Here is a 20,058-nt window from a genome sequence, read left to right as displayed (position 1 = left end):
GTGTGTAAATGACTAGTGTGTTAATGACTTGTGTGTGTAAATGACTTGTGTGTTAATGGCTTGTGTATTAATGACTTGTGTGTAAATGACTTGTGTGTAAATGACTTGTGTGTAAATGACTTGTGTGTAAATGACTTGTGTGTGTAAATGACTTGTGTGTAAATGACTTGTGTGTAAATGGCTTGTGTGTAAATGACTTGTGTGTTAATGACTTGTGTGTTAATGGCTTGTGTATTAATGACTTGTGTTTTAATGACTTGTGTGTAAATGACTTGTGTGTAAATGACTTGTGTGTTAATGACTTGTGTGTTAATGACTTGTGTGTAAATGACTTTTGTGTAAATGACTTGTGTGTAAATGACTTGAGTGTAAATGACTTGTGTGTTAATGGCTTGTGTATTAATGACTTGTGTTTTAATGACTTGTGTGTTAATGACTTGTGTGTTAATGACTTGTGTGTAAATGACTTGTGTGTTAATGACTTGTGTGTAATGACTTGTGTGTTAATGACTTGTGTGTTGTAATGACTTGTGTGTAAATGACTTGTGTGTAAATGACTTGTGTGTTAATGCCTTTGTGTTAATGTTGTTTTGTATTAATGACTTGTGTATTAATGACTTGTGTGTAAATGACTTGTGTGTTAATGACTTGTGTATTAATGACTTGTTGTTAATGACTTTTGTGTTAATGACTTGTGTGTTAATGACTTGTGTGTTAATGACTTGTGTGTTAATGACTTGTGTGTAAATGACTTGTGTGTAAATGACTTTGTGTAAATGACTTGTGTGTTAATGACTTGTGTGTAAATGACTTGTGTGTAAATGACTTGTGTGTAAATGACTTGTGTGTTAATGACTTGTGTGTTAATGACTTGTGTATTAATGACTTGTGTGTTAATGACTTGTGTGTAAATGACTTGTGTGTTAATGACTTGTGTGTAAATGACTTGTGTGTTAATGACTTGTTGTGTAAATGACTTGTGTGTTAATGACTTGTGTGTGTAAATGACTTGTGTGTGTTAATGACTTGTGTGTAAATGACTTGTGTGTAAATGACTTGTGTGTTAATGACTTGTGTGTAAATGACTTGTGTGTGTTAATGACTTGTGTGTAAATGACTTGTGTGTTAATGACTTGTGTGTAAATGACTTGTGTGTAAATGACTTGTGTGTAAATGACTTGTGTGTTAATGACTTGTGTGTAAATGACTTGTGTGTGTTAATGACTTGTGTGTTAATGACTTGTGTGTTAATGACTTGTGTGTAAATGACTTGTGTGTTAATGACTTGTGTGTAAATGACTTGTGTGTTAATGACTTGTGTGTAAATGACTTGTGTGTTAATGACTTGTGTGTAAATGACTTGTGTGTTAATGACTTGTGTGTTAATGACTTGTGTGTTAATGACTTGTGTGTAAATGACTTGTGTGTTTAATGACTTGTGTGTAAATGACTTGTGTGTTAAATGACTTGTGTGTAAATGACTTGTGTGTGTTAATGACTTGTGTGTTAAATGACTTGTGTGTGTAAATGACTTGTGTGTAAATGACTTGTGTGTAAATGACTTGTGTGTAATGACTTGTGTGTAAATGACTTGTGTGTAAATGACTTGTGTGTGTAAATGACTTGTGTGTAATGACTTGTGTGTAAATGACTTGTGTGTGTAAATGACTTGTGTGTAAATGACTTGTGTGTGTTAATGACTTGTGTGTAAATGACTTGTGTGTAAATGACTTGTGTGTAAATGACTTGTGTGTAAATGACTTGTGTGTAAATGACTTGTGTGTAAATGACTTGTGTGTAAATGACTTGTGTGTAAATGACTTGTGTGTAAATGACTTGTGTGTAAATGACTTGTGTGTAAATGACTTGTGTGTAAATGACTTGTGTGTAAATGACTTGTGTGTAAATGACTTGTGTGTTAATGACTTGTGTGTAAATGACTTGTGTGTGTAAATGACTTGTGTGTTGTGTAATGACTTGTGTGTAAATGACTTGAGTGTAAATGACTTGTGTGTAAATGACTTGTGTGTAAAAAAACTTGTGTGTTAATGACTTGTGTGTAAATGACTTGTGTGTAAATGACTTGTGTGTAAATGACTTGTGTGTAAATGACTTGTGTGTAAATGACTTGTGTGTTAATGACTTGTGTGTAAATGACTTGTGTGTAAATGACTTGTGTGTTAAATGACTTGTGTGTAAATGACTTGTGTGTTAAATGACTTGTGTGTAAATGACTTGTGTGTGTAAATGACTTGTGTGTAAATGACTTGTGTGTGTTAATGACTTGTGTGTTAATGACTTGTGTGTTAATGACTTGTGTGTAAATGACTTGTGTGTTAATGACTTGTGTGTAAATGACTTGTGTGTAAATGACTTGTGTGTTAATGACTTGTGTGTTAATGACTTGTGTGTGTAAATGACTTGTGTGTAAATGACTTGTGTGTAAATGACTTGTGTGTAAATGACTTGTGTGTAAATGACTTGTGTGTTAATGACTTGTGTGTAAATGACTTGTGTGTTAATGACTTGTGTGTAAATGACTTGTGTGTGTAAATGACTTGTGTGTAAATGACTTGTGTGTAAATGACTTGTGTGTAAATGACTTGTGTGTTAATGACTTGTGTGTTAATGACTTGTGTGTTAATGACTTGTGTGTGTTAATGATTTGTGTGTAAATGACTTGTGTGTGTTAATGACTTGTGTGTTAATGACTTGTGTGTAAATAACTTGTGTGTAAATGACTTGTGTGTGTAAATGACTTGTGTGTTAATGACTTGTGTGTTAATGACTTGTGTGTTAATGACTTGTGTGTAAATGACTTGTGTGTAAATGACTTGTGTGTAAATGACTTGTGTGTTAATGACTTGTGTGTTAATGACTTGTGTGTAAATGACTTGTGTGTTAATGACTTGTGTGTAAATGACTTGTGTGTTAATGACTTGTGTGTAAATGACTTGTGTGTAAATGACTTGTGTGTTAATGACTTGTGTGTTAATGACTTGTGTGTTAATGACTTGTGTGTTAATGACTTGTGTGTAAATGACTTGTGTGTAAATGACTTGTGTGTTAATGACTTGTGTGTTAATGACTTGTGTGTTAATGACTTGTGTGTTAATGACTTGTGTGTGTTAATGACTTGTGTGTTAATGACTTGTGTGTAAATGACTTGTGTGTAAATGACTTGTGTGTTAATGACTTGTGTGTTAATGACTTGTGTGTTAATGACTTGTGTGTTAAATGACTTGTGTGTGTAAATGACTTGTGTGTAAATGACTTGTGTGTAAATGACTTGTGTGTGTAAATGACTTGTGTGTTGTAAATGACTTGTGTGTAAATGACTTGTGTGTAAATGACTTGTGTGTAAATGACTTGTGTGTAAATGACTTGTGTGTAAATGACTTGTGTGTGTTAATGACTTGTGTGTGTTAATGACTTGTGTGTAAATGACTTGTGTGTAAATGACTTGTGTGTAAATGACTTGTGTGTTAATGACTTGTGTGTAAATGACTTGTGTGTTAATGACTTGTGTGTGTAAATGACTTGTGTGTTAATGACTTGTGTGTAAATGACTTTTGTGTAAATGACTTGTGTGTAAATGACTTGTGTGTAAATGACTTGTGTGTAAATGACTTGTGTGTAAATGACTTGTGTGTTAATGACTTGTGTGTTAATGACTTGTGTGTAAATGACTTGTGTGTTAATGACTTGTGTGTTAATGACTTGTGTGTAAATGACTTGTGTGTGTTAATGACTTGTGTGTAAATGACTTGTGTGTTAATGACTTGTGTGTAAATGACTTGTGTGTAAATGACTTGTGTGTAAATGACTTGTGTGTAAATGACTTGTGTGTGTAAATGACTTGTGTGTAAATGACTTGTGTGTTAATGACTTGTGTGTAAATGACTTGTGTGTTAATGACTTGTGTGTAAATGACTTGTGTGTAAATGACTTGTGTGTAAATGACTTGTGTGTTAATGACTTGTGTGTTAATGACTTGTGTGTTAATGACTTGTGTGTTAATGACTTGTGTGTGTTAATGACTTGTGTTGTAAATGACTTGTGTGTAAATGACTTGTGTGTAAATGACTTGTGTGTTAATGACTTGTGTGTAAATGACTTGTGTGTAAATGACTTGTGTGTTAAATGACTTGTGTGTTAATGACTTGTGTGTTAATGACTTGTGTGTAATGACTTGTGTGTTAAATGACTTGTGTGTAAATGACTTGTGTGTAAATGACTTGTGTGATTAATGACTTGTGTGTTAATGACTTGTGTGTAAATGACTTGTGTGTAAATGACTTGTGTGTAAATGACTTGTGTGTAAATGACTTGTGTGTAAATGACTTGTGTGTAAATGACTTGTGTGTGTAAATGACTTGTGTGTAAATGACTTGTGTGTTAATGACTTGTGTGTAAATGACTTGTGTGTAAATGACTTGTGTGTGTAATGACTTGTGTGTAAATGACTTGTGTGTAAATGACTTGTGTGTTAAATGACTTGTGTGTTAATGACTTGTGTGTAAATGACTTGTGTGTTAAATGACTTGTGTGTAAATGACTTGTGTGTAAATGACTTGTGTGTAAATGACTTGTGTGTTAATGACTTGTGTGTAAATGACTTGTGTGTTAATGACTTGTGTGTAAATGACTTGTGTGTAAATGACTTGTGTGTAAATGACTTGTGTGTTAAATGACTTGTGTGTTAATGACTTGTGTGTTAATGACTTGTGTGTTAATGACTTGTGTGTAAATGACTTGTGTGTTAATGACTTGTGTGTGTAAATGACTTGTGTGTAAATGACTTGTGTGTGTTAATGACTTGTGTGTAAATGACTTGTGTGTAATGACTTGTGTGTTAATGACTTGTGTGTTAATGACTTGTGTGTAAATGACTTGTGTGTGTTAATGACTTGTGTGTAAATGACTTGTGTGTAAATGACTTGTGTGTAAATAAATGACTTGTGTGTTAATGACTTGTGTGTAAATGACTTGTGTGTTAATGACTTGTGTGTAAATGACTTGTGTGTGTAAATGACTTGTGTGTTAAATGACTTGTGTGTAAATGACTTGTGTGTGTAAATGACTTGTGTGTAAATGACTTGTGTGTTAATGACTTGTGTGTTAATGACTTGTGTGTTAATGACTTGTGTGTTAATGACTTTGTGTGTTAATGACTTGTGTGTTAATGACTTGTGTGTGTAAATGACTTGTGTGAAAATGACTTGTGTGTAAATGACTTGTGTGTTAATGACTTGTGTGTTAATGACTTGTGTGTTAATGACTTGTGTGTTAATGACTTGTGTGTAAATGACTTGTGTGTTAATGACTTGTGTGTAATGACTTGTGTGTTAATGACTTGTGTGTGTAAATGACTTGTGTGTAAATGACTTGTGTGTAAATGACTTGTGTGTTAATGACTTGTGTAAATGACTTGTGTGTTAATGACTTGTGTGTTAATGACTTGTGTTTAAATGACTTGTGTGTAAATGACTTGTGTGTAAATGACTTGTGTGTGTTAATGACTTGTGTGTTAAATGACTTGTGTGTAATGACTTGTGTGTTAATGACTTGTGTGTAAATGACTTGTGTGTAAATGACTTGTGTGTAAATGACTTGTGTGTTAATGACTTGTGTGACTTGTGTGTAAATGACTTGTGTGTAAATGACTTGTGTGTAAATGACTTGTGTGTAAATGACTTGTGTGTTAATGACTTGTGTGTAAATGACTTGTGTGTGTTAATGACTTGTGTGTTAATGACTTGTGTGTAAATGACTTGTGTGTTAATGACTTGTGTGTTAATGACTTGTGTGTAAATGACTTGTGTGTTAATGACTTGTGTGTAAATGACTTGTGTGTAAATGACTTGTGTGTTAATGACTTGTGTGTAAATGACTTGTGTGTAAATGACTTGTGTGTAAATGACTTGTGTGTTAATGACTTGTGTGTAAATGACTTGTGTGTAAATGACTTGTGTGTTAATGACTTGTGTGTTAATGACTTGTGTGTAAATGACTTGTGTGTAAATGACTTGTGTGTAAATGACTTGTGTGTAAATGACTTGTGTGTAAATGACTTGTGTGTAATGACTTGTGTGTTAATGACTTGTGTGTAAATGACTTGTGTGTTAATGACTTGTGTGTAAATGACTTGTGTGTGTAAATGACTTGTGTGTAAATGACTTGTGTGTTAATGACTTGTGTGTAAATGACCTTGTGTGTTAAATGACTTGTGTGTAAATGACTTGTGTGTAAATGACTTGTGTGTAAATGACTTGTGTGTAAATGACTTGTGTGTTAATGACTTGTGTGTTAATGACTTTAAATGACTTGTGTGTAAATGACTTGTGTGTAAATGACTTGTGTGTGTAAATGACTTGTGTGTTTAATGACTTGTGTGTTAATGACTTGTGTGTAAATGACTTGTGTGTAAATGACTTGTGTGTTAATGACTTGTGTGTTAATGACTTGTGTGTAAATGACTTGTGTGTAAATGACTTGTGTGTAAATGACTTGTGTGTAAATGACTTGTGTGTTAATGACTTGTGTGTTAATGACTTGTGTGTTAATGACTTGTGTGTAAATGACTTGTGTGTTAATGACTTGTGTGTTAATGACTTGTGTGTTAATGACTTGTGTGTAAATGACTTGTGTGTTAATGACTTGTGTGTTAATGACTTGTGTGTTAATGACTTGTGTGTTAATGACTTGTGTGTTAATGACTTGTGTGTAAATAACTTGTGTGTAAATGACTTGTGTGTAAATGACTTGTGTGTTAATGACTTGTGTGTAAATGACTTGTGTGTGTAAATGACTTGTGTGTGTTAATGACTTGTGTGTTAATGACTTGTGTGTAAATGACTTGTGTGTAAATGACTTGTGTGTTAATGACTTGTGTGTTAATGACTTGTGTGTAAATGACTTGTGTGTAAATGACTTGTGTGTAAATGACTTGTGTGTTAATGACTTGTGTGTTAATGACTTGTGTGTAAATGACTTTTGTGTAAATGACTTGTTTGTAAATGACTTGTGTGTTAATGACTTGTGTGTTAAATGACTTGTGTGTAATGACTTGTGTGTTAATGACTTGTGTGTAAATGACTTGTGTGTAAATGACTTGTGTGTTAATGACTTGTGTGTAATGACTTGTGTGTAATGACTTGTGTGTTAATGACTTGTGTGTTAATGACTTGTGTGTAAATGACTTGTGTGTAAATGACTTGTGTGTAAATGACTTGTGTGTTAATGACTTGTGTGTAAATGACTTGTGTGTTAATGACTTGTGTGTAAATGACTTGTGTGTGTTAATGACTTGTGTGTTAATGACTTGTGTGTTAATGACTTGTGTGTTAATGACTTGTGTGTAAATGACTTGTGTGTAAATGACTTGTGTGTAAATGACTTGTGTGTTAATGACTTGTGTGTAAATGACTTGTGTGTGTAAATGACTTGTGTGTTAATGACTTGTGTGTAAATGACTTGTGTGTAAATGACTTTGTGTGTAAATGACTTGTGTGTAAATGACTTGTGTGTAAATGACTTGTGTGTAATGATTGTGTGTTAATGACTTTTGTGGTAAATGACTTGTGTGTAAATGACTTGTGTGTAAATGACTTGTGTGTTAATGACTTGTGTGTTAATGACTTGTGTGTTAATGACTTGTGTGTAATGACTTGTGTTTAATGACTTGTGTGTGTTAATGACTTGTGTGTTAATGACTTGTGTGTAAATGACTTGTGTGTAAATGACTTGTGTGTAAATGACTTGTGTGTTAATGACTTGTGTGTAAATGACTTTTGTGTAAATGACTTGTGTGTAAATGACTTGTGTGTAAATGACTTGTGTGTTAATGACTTGTGTGTTAATGACTTGTGTGTGTTAATGACTTGTGTGTTAAATGACTTGTGTGGTAATGACTTGTGTGTTAATGACTTGTGTTAATGACTTGTGTGTGTTAATGACTTGTGTGTAATGACTTGTGTGTTAATGACTTGTGTGTAAATGACTTGTGTGTAAATGACTTGTGTGTAAATGACTTGTGTGTAAATGACTTGTGTGTGTTAATGACTTGTGTGTTAATGACTTGTGTGTTAATGACTTGTGTGTAAATGACTTGTGTGTGTAAATGACTTGTGTGTAAATGACTTGTGTGTAAATGACTTGTGTGTAAATGACTTGTGTGTGTTAATGACTTGTGTGTTAATGACTTGTGTGTTAATGACTTGTGTGTAAATGACTTGTGTGTAAATGACTTGTGTGTTAATGACTTGTGTGTAAATGACTTTTGTGTAAATGACTTGTGTGTAAATGACTTGAGTGTAAATGACTTGTGTGTAAATGACTTGTGTGTAAATGACTTGTGTGTGTAAATGACTTGTGTGTTAATGACTTGTGTGTTAATGGCTTGTGTATTTATGACTTGTGTGTTAATGACTTGTGTGTAAATGACTTGTGTGTAAATGACTTGTGTGTAAATGACTTGTGTGTTAATGACTTGTGTGTTAATGACTTGTGTGTAAATGACTTGTGTGTAAATGACTTGTGTGTAAATGACTTGTGTGTAAATGACTTGTGTGTAAATGACTTGTGTGTTAATGACTTGTGTGTTAATGACTTGTGTGTAAATGACTTGTGTGTAAATGACTTGTGTGTAAATGACTTGTGTGTAAATGACTTGTGTGTTAATGACTTGTGTGTTAATGATATGTGTGTTAATGACTTGTGTGTAAATGACTTGTGTGTGTAAATGACTTGTGTGTAAATGACTTGTGTGTTAATGACTTGTGTGTAAATGACTTGTGTGTAAATGACTTGTGTGTAAATGACTTGTGTGTTAATGACTTGTGTGTTAATGACTTGTGTGTAAATGACTTGTGTGTAAATGACTTGTGTGTAAATGACTTGTGTGTAAATGACTTGTGTGTTAATGACTTATGTGTTAATGACTTGTGTGTTAAATGACTTGTGTGTAAATGAACTTTTGTGTGTAAATGACTTGTGTGTAAATGACTTGTGTGTTAATAACTTGTGTGTAAATGACTTGTGTGTGTAAATGACTTGTGTGTTAATGACTTGTGTGTAAATGACTTGTGTGTTAATGACTTGTGTGTAAATGACTTGTTTGTTAATGACTTGTGTGTAAATGACTTGTGTGTTAATGACTTGTGTGTAAATGACTTGTGTGTAAATGACTTGTGTGTAAATGACTTGTGTGTGTTAATGACTTGTGTGTAAATGACTTGTGTGTAAATGACTTGTGTGTTAATGACTTGTGTGTAAATGACTTGTGTGTAAATGACTTGTGTATAAATGACTTGTGTATTAATGACTTGTGTGTTAATGACTTGTGTGTAAATGACTTTTGTGTAAATGACTTGTTTGTAAATGACTTGTGTGTTAATGACTTGTGTGGTAATGACTTGTGTTTTAATGACTTGTGTGTAAATGACTTGTGTGTAAATGACTTGTGTGTTAATGACTTGTGTGTAAATGACTTGTGTGTAAATGACTTGTGTGTAAATGACTTGTGTGTGTTAATGACTTGTGTGTTAATGACTTGTGTGTTAATGACTTGTGTGTAAATGACTTGTGTGTTAATGACTTGTGTGTAAATGACTTGTGTGTAAATGACTTTTGTGTAAATGACTTGTGTGTAAATGATTTGTGTGTGTAAATGACTTGTGTGTAAATGACTTGTGTGTAAATGACTTGTGTATTAATGACTTGTGTGTTAATGACTTGTGTGTAAATGACTTGTGTGTAAATGACTTGTGTGTTAATGACTTTTGTGTAAATGACTTTTGTGTAAATGACTTGTGTGTAAATGACTTGTGTGTTAATGACTTGTGTGTTAATGACTTGTGTGTTAATGGCTTGTGTGGTAATGACTAGTGTTTTAATGACTTGCGTGTTAATGACTTGTGTGTTAATGACTTGTGTGTAAATGACTTTTGTGTAAATGACTTTTGTGTAAATGACTTGTGTGTTAATGACTTGTGTGTAAATGACTTTTGTGTAAATGACTTGTGTGTTAATGGCTTGTGTGGTAATGACTTGTGTTTTAATGACTTGCGTGTTAATGACTTGTGTGTGTTAATGACTTGTGTGTTAATGGCTTGTGTGGTAATGACTTGTGTTTTAATGACTCTCGTGTTAATGACTTGTGTGTGTTAATGACTTGTGTGTGAATGACTTGTGTGTTAATGACTTGTGTGTTAATGACTTGTGTGTTAATGACTTGTGTGTTAATGACTTGTGTGTTAATGACTTGTGTGTTAATGACTTGTGTGTGTTAATGACTTGTGTGTGAATGACTTGTGTGTTAATGTCTTGTGTGTTAATGACTTGTGTGTTAATGACTTGTGTGTTAATGACTTGTGTGTAAATGACTTGTGTGTTAATGACTTGTGTGTTAATGACTTGTGTGTGAATGACTTGTGTGTTAATGACTTGTGTGTTAATGACTTGTGTGTTAATGACTTGTGTGTGAATGACTTGTGTGTTAATGACTTGTGTGTGAATGACTTGTGTGTTAATGACTTGTGTGCTTAAGGATTATAAGCCTATAATTTATTTGATCAGTTTGAAATGATTGAAGATTTTCCATTTATCTTCTTTTAATAAACAAATATGCTGATGAACTTACTGAAGGAATTTGGTGAAAACATCCGCCGTGGTATCGGGTATTTCAATTTCACTCTTTTCTTTGCAGACACCGTTGAAAACAATACTGCGGTTCACAAGAACAAACTTGTGTGCAGATATTCTTTTCTTTTCCTTGCCAACAATGAACGTCACGTCAGTGGCGATTTCCTGATCGAATAAATGACCCATACATTCTGCAAGCGTTTTCCCATATCGCCATCATTTTTAACTCTTTCATCCCGATTTCTGCATGAGATGATAAAAAAGAAGCCATTTTACCATACCCGTAAGAATTATGACCCCATGTTGGAACTCTTAAATAAAGTAAGACAATTTAGTTTGAAGACACCATATTATTACTTAAACAAGAGGCCCATGGGCCTTAACGGTCACCTGAGTCAGAATATATAATGAAACAAATAATGAAACAAATTAAAGACATATAAACACTATATGCTGAGCCTTGAAGTTGGTCAGTGATTTATAAATTTGACCTTTTTAGAATATGAAGAGTATTTGCTTCCATCAAACCTGTGAACTTAGAGGTATTTTTTGAAATTTTAATCAATTTGACCCTGTTTGGTCCTGCCCCTCTGGTCCCTCAGGGGGTCATCGAGGACGGATATGGATGTTAAAATGCTATATCTTAGGCTAATAATTCTAATCAAGTTTGACTAATTTCTTACGAAAATTGGGCAAATAATGTTCACCTATATAAACTAAAGTAAACTTGATCCCTCCCCAGGGGGTAACGTGAGACCCCAAGGTCATATAATTCACAGTTTTTATAAAACACCTGAAGACCTTTCCATCTATAATTATTTGATTCTACTATATCCAGAATTTTAGAAGATTTTTGAAGTTTTAGCCTATTTGACCCTTTTTTAGCCCCGCCCCTCTGCCCCCAGGGGGTCGGCCAGGACCAATGTGGATATGATATATTAAAATGCTATCTCAGGCTAATAATTATAACCAAGTTTGACTCATTTCCTATGAAAATTGAGCAAAAAATGCTCATTAATGTGTTTTTCCTATATAAACTATAGTAAACTTGACCCCCTCCCCAAGGGGAAACAGGAGACCCCAGGGTCATATAATTTACAATTTTTATTAACAAACTTTAAGACCTTTTCATCTATAAAGTGTATTTGATTATACCATTTCCAGAATTTTAAAAGAATATTTTTGAAGTTTTAGCCTATTTGACCTTTTTTGGCCCCACCCCTCTGCCCCTAGGGGGTCGGCCTGGACCAATATGGATATGATATATTAAAATGCTATCTCGGGCTAATAATGCTAACCAAGTTTGACTCGTTTCCAATGAAAATTGAGCAAATAATGCTCATAAATGTGTTTTCCCTATATAAACTATAGTAAACTTGACCTCCTCCTCAGGGGGTAACGTGAGACCCCAGGGTCATATAATTCACAATTTTTGTAAAAGACCTTAAGACCTTTCTATTTATGAAAAGTATTTGTTTCTACCATTTCCAGAATTTCAGAAGAAGATTTTTGAAGTTTTAGCCTATTTGACCCTTTTTTTAGCCCCGCCCCTCTGCCCCCAGGGGGTCGGCCGGAACCAATGTGGATATGATATTAAAATGCTATCTCAGGCTAATAATTCTAACCCAGTTTGACTCGTTTCCAATAAAAATTGAGCAAAAAATGCTCATAAATGTGTTTTCCCTATATAAACTATAGTAAACTTGACCCCCTCCCCAGGGGGAAACGTGAGACCCCAGGGTCATATAATTCACAATTTTTGTAAAGGACCTTTAGACCTTTATATTTATGAAAAGTATTTGATTCTATCATTCCCAGAATTTCAGAAGAAGATTTTTGAAGTTTTAGCCTATTTGACCCCTTTTGACCCCGCCCCTAAGGCCCTTGGGGGTCAGTCATAGAAAATTTGTTAATAGGATTAAATGGCCATCTCATACTGATAATTCTGAAAACATTTGACTCATTTCCTATTACAAATGACCAAATAATGCGCAAAAATGTGTTTTCTCAATATAAAGTATAGTAAACTTAACCCCCTCCCCAGGGGGAAACTAGAGACCCCAGGGTCATATAATTCACAACTTTTGTAAAGGACCTTAAGACCTTTATATCTATCAAGAGTATTTGATTCTACCACATCTGTGAGTAGAGAAGAAGATTTTTGAAATTTTACTCAATTTTACCCCTTTTGGCCCCTCCCACAGCCCCCTGGGGTGTGGGGACCATATAATTCACAATTTTGATTGGCCTTATGCCTTAGAAGGTTTGTGCAAAATTTCATTGAAATTGCTTCAGCAGTTTTGGAGAAGAAGTCAAAAATGTAAATTGTTTACGGACATACGACGGACGACGCACGACGCACGACGACGGACAAAAGGCGATTAGAATAGGTCACTTGAGACTTCGTCTCAGGTGACCTAATGAAAATCAATACGTCGGTTTCGAGATACCAAATCAATTAAGATAAGCAAGGTTTAGCTTCGATTAGTTCAACCTTCGAGTGATTGTGACGTCATAGTTTGACGCGAGTATCGTAACACAAAAACTGCCCACCGGAAGGTGGACGTCGACGATAAATCGTACTTTAGCCAAGTCGTTTTGTTATCTCTAAACCGCCGTATAAGGTCATATATACGAAATCAACAGAAAGTAATATAACTCACGTTTCTCCGTCGTCTGTGCGTTGTCTTTTAGCCATGTGTGCTGCCTTGTTCTTGTTAATCCTTTATCAAAAACCAAACTGTAACGGTTGTTCTGTACACACTGTAAAACAAAACACTTTGTAAATTATAAACAACTAACATTAAAAAACAAGAATTGTATTTCAATATTCAATGATGTAAAAACACAAATCAATCGAACGGACGACAAAACGGACGGACTTGATCGGTGTGTTTTTGTAAAGTCGACTCGAGCAGTTCATACTTAAATGGTCAGAGAATAATGAGATAATTGATTTGCATAAATACTTGTATTTAAGTATATGTCCTATTTGCCATCATTTCATTTCAACCATTTTTATTGAAAAAATCAATAGAATCGGGGAACAGGCTAGGCCTATGTAAGCCCTTTCCTAGCCAGAGATTATACAAATTAAATTATATACAGGTATCAATTAAAAGAATAAGGTAAGTATCAAACAAGGATATTATCAATATGTCATGTATTATACTCCTAAAGATATATAAGTCAAGAATAAATTTCATATCAATATTGTTTTTAGATATTTGTATAAGGGAGATAATTCATTAATAGACAAAATAATTTTATAGTAGTAAAATAGCAATATGTTATAACAGACTAGTAAGCCACTAATACTTTTGTGAGGTTTTCGTAGTTTTAATGTGTATATAATCCAGTGATTCTACCTGTGTCTGGTACTAAAAAGTCCATAGCCAATTATTGGCGAAAGCCCTTTACACAGGCGAATACTAGATTCGCACCCAATAAAACTGGAGAAGATAGCTTAAGATACATATATTAAAATGATATTTGTAAAAGTTCTGATCGCCATCACTACCCATCATCGCCATAAAACGAGGAAGTTTGTAAACAATAATAAGAATATTTGGATACTTGGAAGACCCAAACAATATCAATACACTCACAAACACATGCATTTGTATATATAGATATATTAGATAAGTCGTTTGGCATTAACAAGAAATAAAACATATTTTAATACACTGCCCTCCAAATATTCTATTAAATGTGTTTAAATTTGCTGACAATTTATCTCTGAAGAAAACTCTTAAAAATCAATTAGATAATAAGTTGATAAATGCTGGTGTGAGGAAGACCTTTATGATATTGTATATCATGTAGGTCTTTGTGTCGGTTTTGGGTCAACTCCACTTAGGCTAGCATAATTTTGATACAATTTTACTCTTTAGTTGTAGTGATTTGTATTTTGCATTGATAATCGGTATTTCTTGTTTTAATCCACATGGTGAAACATTAAAAATAAATTTAAATGTCACCCTCCTTGGGGTGACCATGTCAATTTCATTAAGTTGTTTATTTGTTCTTGATGTGGGTGGAGAGACATAAATAATATATAATGATGTCTGTATTAAAAAGGTTTACATATATCTATATTTTATGTAAATTTGTAAAACTACGTGTAACAGAACGTATGGATGGCAGTGTATATTTGCATTGACTTCTTCAGGGCATTGTGTACAACCATTATGTGAGAGGATTATGTAAGTGGTTATTTTCATATAGTTTCTAGGTATCGATTACTATTCGTCTTTCATTAATAAAGCGTGAACTTTCGAAAACGGTTTCTTGTTAGTATCCGCACTCGCAATTTGGAAAATCTAATATATGATCATTGAATAACTCTTAGATAAGATTGCTAGCATTATTTGGTCAGATTTGGTAGAAAAGCATGTTTATTTTTAGGTCCATAATTTTGAACAGTGATAGTTACTTTACATTCCTTATTGTTCTATTTATTCATTTCAAGGAGATAGCGCTTTAAATGTTGGATGCATGTTTTGTGTCTGTTTTGTTTGTGATGATTTCAAATTCCATTCTAATGACGTATTGACGTAGGCCTACTGTGCACTAGGAATGTCGAAATTATTGTTGATTTACCGGTATGAATTAGACCTATTTAGTTCTTTTGCTACATGTTCTTTATACAGTGTGTTTGCAGATTCCGGAAAGAAATACAGAGATAAATAAGAACTTTAGGCATAGGCCACTCCTGGATGATTTCAAAAGCGGCGATTGTTTGTATAGTTCGCCGACATGATTTCAAATTGTTGATAATATAAGTAGTAAACAAAGACCTAATGAAACCATTCAATAGTCATGGATGCGATGAATTCGTTATATAGTCAGTTACTGACCCCCTATAAAGGCATAGTTGGTCAGTAAGAAGTTCGGAGGCTCGGGCAACGCCCTCGCCTTCTATAAATCTTACTGACCCGCTATGCCTTTATAGTGGGTCAGTAACTGACTATAACTAATATTGTATGACCAATATTTTATACATTTTATATATGTAGGTTCAAGTTCATTGTATTGTGTTACCTATAAACATTTGTTCTTTGCCCATGTTTATAATATGTAAATATATTGCTCAATGCAATATGATACATCTATGATTTATATATTTGTTCTGGTATATTATGGCACCACATGAACTTTATTCTTGCATCCGTTACATTTTACAAAGTAAGGTCACTGTGACATATTTTTGACACTAAGTTATATATTCCAATTTAATTTATTTTCAACAAATTGATGTTTTATAATTTTTGAAAAATCATTCAAAAATATCATTTGGTTCCAGCAAACCTGGACAAAACAGAAAAATTGACCCTCCTGTTAAACCACAAGGGACTCTGACCTGACCTGACCTTAATCATATGTCATAACACGATGTCCTAACTCCCGGGTATCTGTAAACACAAAATCATACTTATCGGTCTTGGCCGTCAAAATTTATTTTCATTTTCCCATGACCTTGACTAGATCAACATCAGTCTTCGCACACGAAAATACCATAAACCTATTTAACTAGGCGTACGTGTAGTTCTTACTAAATCTAATCTGTGGTTTCATAAAAATATCAAATAAATATCACCTACAAATTTGTCAACTTTGAAAACGCCAAACGGATTTATTTTGTTTATTTGCACTTTCATTTTGAAGCTTAAGTATTAATATTTTTGTTCATGTCGTTAGCAAAGAAGTTGGACTTCGCAGTTCATTCAATTTCTATAATTTCTACGCAATTAACCATGGCTTGAAATCTACCAAATAAATTCACTCCTATCCTTAAATTCTTTTAATTTTGGATTTTTAGTTACGTATTTTAACTTTTCTTAATAATAGCACAGCTATTGCCTATGCGTATTGCATTAGACCGTTCCATATATTAACATTTCTTTTGACAAAGTCCCAAACCTACAGCGATTATCAGTATTACAATGCATGACGTACAAGTATGCATTGTTTAAAATACAATTGATATGATCCATCGACTTAACGTTCGTCGAACAAGCACATGTATCATTTTGTGATATCTTTTTGAAACGTGTTTACTATAGCATGAGGAACCTGTTAAAATATATTGTAGCGTCATCTTAAGAACTAAGGCCGTTTAAAGATGCTCCATCGCTGACAAATTATATTTTTTTCACTATCAAAAACAACAGCAGACGCTTTAGTATTTTTCTTCAGTTACAAAAGTTACTTACTTTACACCCATTGAAAAGTTTGAACTTCTAATTTTACTTTAAGTTAAAACTATGAAAATTAGTTATTTGCATCCCAAAAAAAATTGGTGACACTATATCCTATATGGAATGAAGTACAGATTACTCATGCACCAAAGGCGACAAAATCAATTATTTTATATTATTTTTGGTGTTAATTAGACATATACATACACGATTAAACGCCAATTATTATTCAAATGATGAATATCATTTATACTCTGTCGGCGGTGGAGCATCTTTAAAGTAAATACATAACTCAATATAACTGTTAGTAAACAAAGGTCGCTTAAATATATGTCATGATACTCATGTACAAATACGTTGGTCTCTTAGGTAATCTCCATCCACCCCTAACTCTGCAACCCGACACACACATACACAAAGGTCAGATTTGTATTTCATCGAATTCTTAGTCGCCCAAATAATGGATATACGTAGATGGGTATAAATTAATCTTAGTACACATTACATGTATTAAATCATCAATCATACAACCATGTTTTACAACGAGTCTCTGAACAGGCCAGATAGTTCAGGCCAAAAATCTGAATTATTATAGATACCTTCAAACTCCCTCACTGGCGTACACGGAAGTCACAAAACCGAATGTAGGATTACAGGAATCAATCAATATAACCGACCTACGTATCATAATATAACAGCTAGCAATTACCCATACACACACTAAGGTACATTTAAATCTAAAGGAAAATTACCCATACACACACTAAGGTACATTTAAATATAAAGCAGGTCATTATGAAAGTTCATAGTCGAATGAGTTTGACAGACTATTATTTTTTTTATAGTTGCATCCATTCCTTTAAGGTTTTGATATCAAACCATATCTATGAGAATGTGATTTATGGGAATAAACTTTCTAATAAATACTATTTAAAGGTTTCCATAGCGATTTATTCCTCTCCCCTAATATCGAAAATGCAATTCCGCGAATCCAATCCGGATGTTTATGTTACACTCCATTTATTCACCCCTGTTTCAAAGGGCGTTATTCAACTTTGAACCCGAAATCGTCTTTCAATATATCTGCAATGAAATGAATACTGTGTATATAAGTTAAGGATATATTTTTTGCTGTTGCTTATTGATGCTCCTAGATATCCTGAATGAAAACGTATCGTATTTTAACTATTCAATTAAGTGTCGACTTTATAGACAACGGAATGATGCATATTGTATACCTTTACAGGGACCAAACGTTTCAATAATCAAATATAAAAAAATAAAACACTTGTATAAACAAGTTGTGAGATTAATTGGGGGAAATGTTGACTGCTGAGAATTTTTGTATAGATATATTTTTTCTTGCATCATTATACATTCGTATGTTATTATGAATAAGATATTATAAGTCTCATGTACAGAGAGTCCCGAGGGGTTCCGATTGCACAATGAGTGTAACCATGAACAAAAAACGATATAAATCAAGGCATTCCACAAACAATAATGTAAACATCAGTTTGTATATAATTGTTTGTAAACTTCCTGGTTACATATACATGTATAGCTGGATTGTTATAACACCATGTTTTAGTAATAAGAGGAACAAGGGTTGTATTTAACTGCTCCGTCCTCTACCGGACAAAGGGAAATAATCTAAAACACATATCATAGCGTTGTAACATAATAAAAGACCTGGTGATTGTAAAGATGATACCTTTAAAGATAGGATATATAATTAACATGAATATAAGATTACCTTCAAACTCCGTCACTGGCGTCCTCTCAAAACCGAAAGTAGGATTACAGGAATTTCTGAATCAATCAGTATAACTACAGTAGGTGTATATGATATAACGGGTGATATTTACACAATACCTGTACGTCTGAGCAGTTCATTTTTACACCGCAGGGTTGACTTTTAAATGAATATTTGTTATGTGACTATATGTGGCGTAGGTTTCACATTCCTCAAAACCGAATATACGACTTGAATTCTACACGATACGTTACTGTGTACAATCAGTTCGGTGCCCATCGAGTTTCTCATTCGTTAATATAGATAACAAAATTAGGAATAATTAACATACATGTATATTTACACTTGCTAGGCTTGTTCACTATACGCAAGTACTAGCCGATTTTGTTTACCATAACTGCATGGTAACATTGAACTTGCGTTAAAAATGTTCTATGCAACGTAAAGGGGCTACTTTTTTTAAAAGAAACACATGGCTTTGTTTACATTTTGACGTAACATTACGTGTATATTGCTGTTTTTCATAGAATTTGGGGAAAATGTAAACAATACATATATATTTACACTTGCTATGCTTGGTCACTATACGCTAATACTAGCCGATTTTGTTTACCATAACTGCATGGTAACATTGAACTTTGAACTTGCGTATGAAAATGTTCTATGCAACGTAAAAGGACTACTTTTTTTAAACAAACACATGGTTTTGTTTACATTTTGATGCAACATTACGTGTATATTGTTGTTTTTCATAGAATTTTGGAAAAATGTAAACAATATATACATGTTTTATATTTATATATGATTCAAACAATTTTTAAAGTAACAATTGTATAAAGAAACGGAAAAATATCCCGACCGGGGCGACGTGCTTTCATTTTTGTTAAAAATGATGGGTGTCAAATGTTAACATTACCTCTGTGTCTGTGTTCGTCCTGCGATCGAGTCTTTGGGGTGGACGGGCGTGAGAACTTCTGATAGAGGTCAGATATAAACATATCCTCTTGTCTTTGTTCTTTGAGAATTTAATCATGTGTATTATACAACATGCACCGCTAGTAATCCACGTGTTGACAGTTACGCGTCACCACAAATACATTGTATCCATCGAACACACGTGAAGTTGTTCCATCTTTAGCCTAGATGGCGATGGATATAAGCGTAGATTATATAATCACATGGCCCCGAAGGATGTAATATCGTCAAGTCAGACGACAATCTCAAACAAATTTAGCTACTTGAACACTGGTGTTTTGACAACTTTGGAGAACTCCACTGTGTAAGCGTGCGTCAGCCTCGCCTCGCTGCACAATAACGGTCACCGAGTTCACACATGTGGCCGAGAACAAATACTTTATGTTATTACGCTATATATGAACATTTTGCAAAATTTAATACCTACTTAAAGTTCTGATCTGATTAAATAATATTATCTCTGAAATTTACTTTGTTTGTCAT

General features: G+C 33.6%; 1 protein-coding gene across 6 annotated transcripts in view; it reads right to left on the bottom strand.

The window, feature by feature from the left end:
- Positions 1 to 20,058, bottom strand: part of LOC138306304 (BTB/POZ domain-containing protein 6-like) — a 78,604-nt gene that overhangs the window by 14,790 nt on the left and 43,756 nt on the right. For 2 of the 6 annotated variants that reach the window (XM_069246728.1, XM_069246729.1), the window contains one exon: positions 10,643 to 10,887. In XM_069246728.1, coding sequence (XP_069102829.1) covers positions 10,643 to 10,830 — 188 coding nt within the window. In that variant the 5' untranslated portion in view covers positions 10,831 to 10,887. Of the gene's footprint in view, positions 1 to 10,642; positions 10,888 to 13,307; positions 13,408 to 17,443; positions 17,600 to 18,600; positions 18,870 to 20,058 lie in introns of those variants that run through there. The other 4 variants (XM_069246726.1, XM_069246727.1, XM_069246730.1 and 1 more) reach the window with 4 other exon arrangements.

This window comes from Argopecten irradians, chromosome 13 (genome assembly GCF_041381155.1).
Source record: "Argopecten irradians isolate NY chromosome 13, Ai_NY, whole genome shotgun sequence".
Classification (NCBI taxonomy): Eukaryota; Metazoa; Mollusca; class Bivalvia; order Pectinida; family Pectinidae; genus Argopecten; species Argopecten irradians.
Note: the sequence above shows the minus strand (reverse complement) of the source record. Positions and strands in the feature narration are given on the sequence as shown.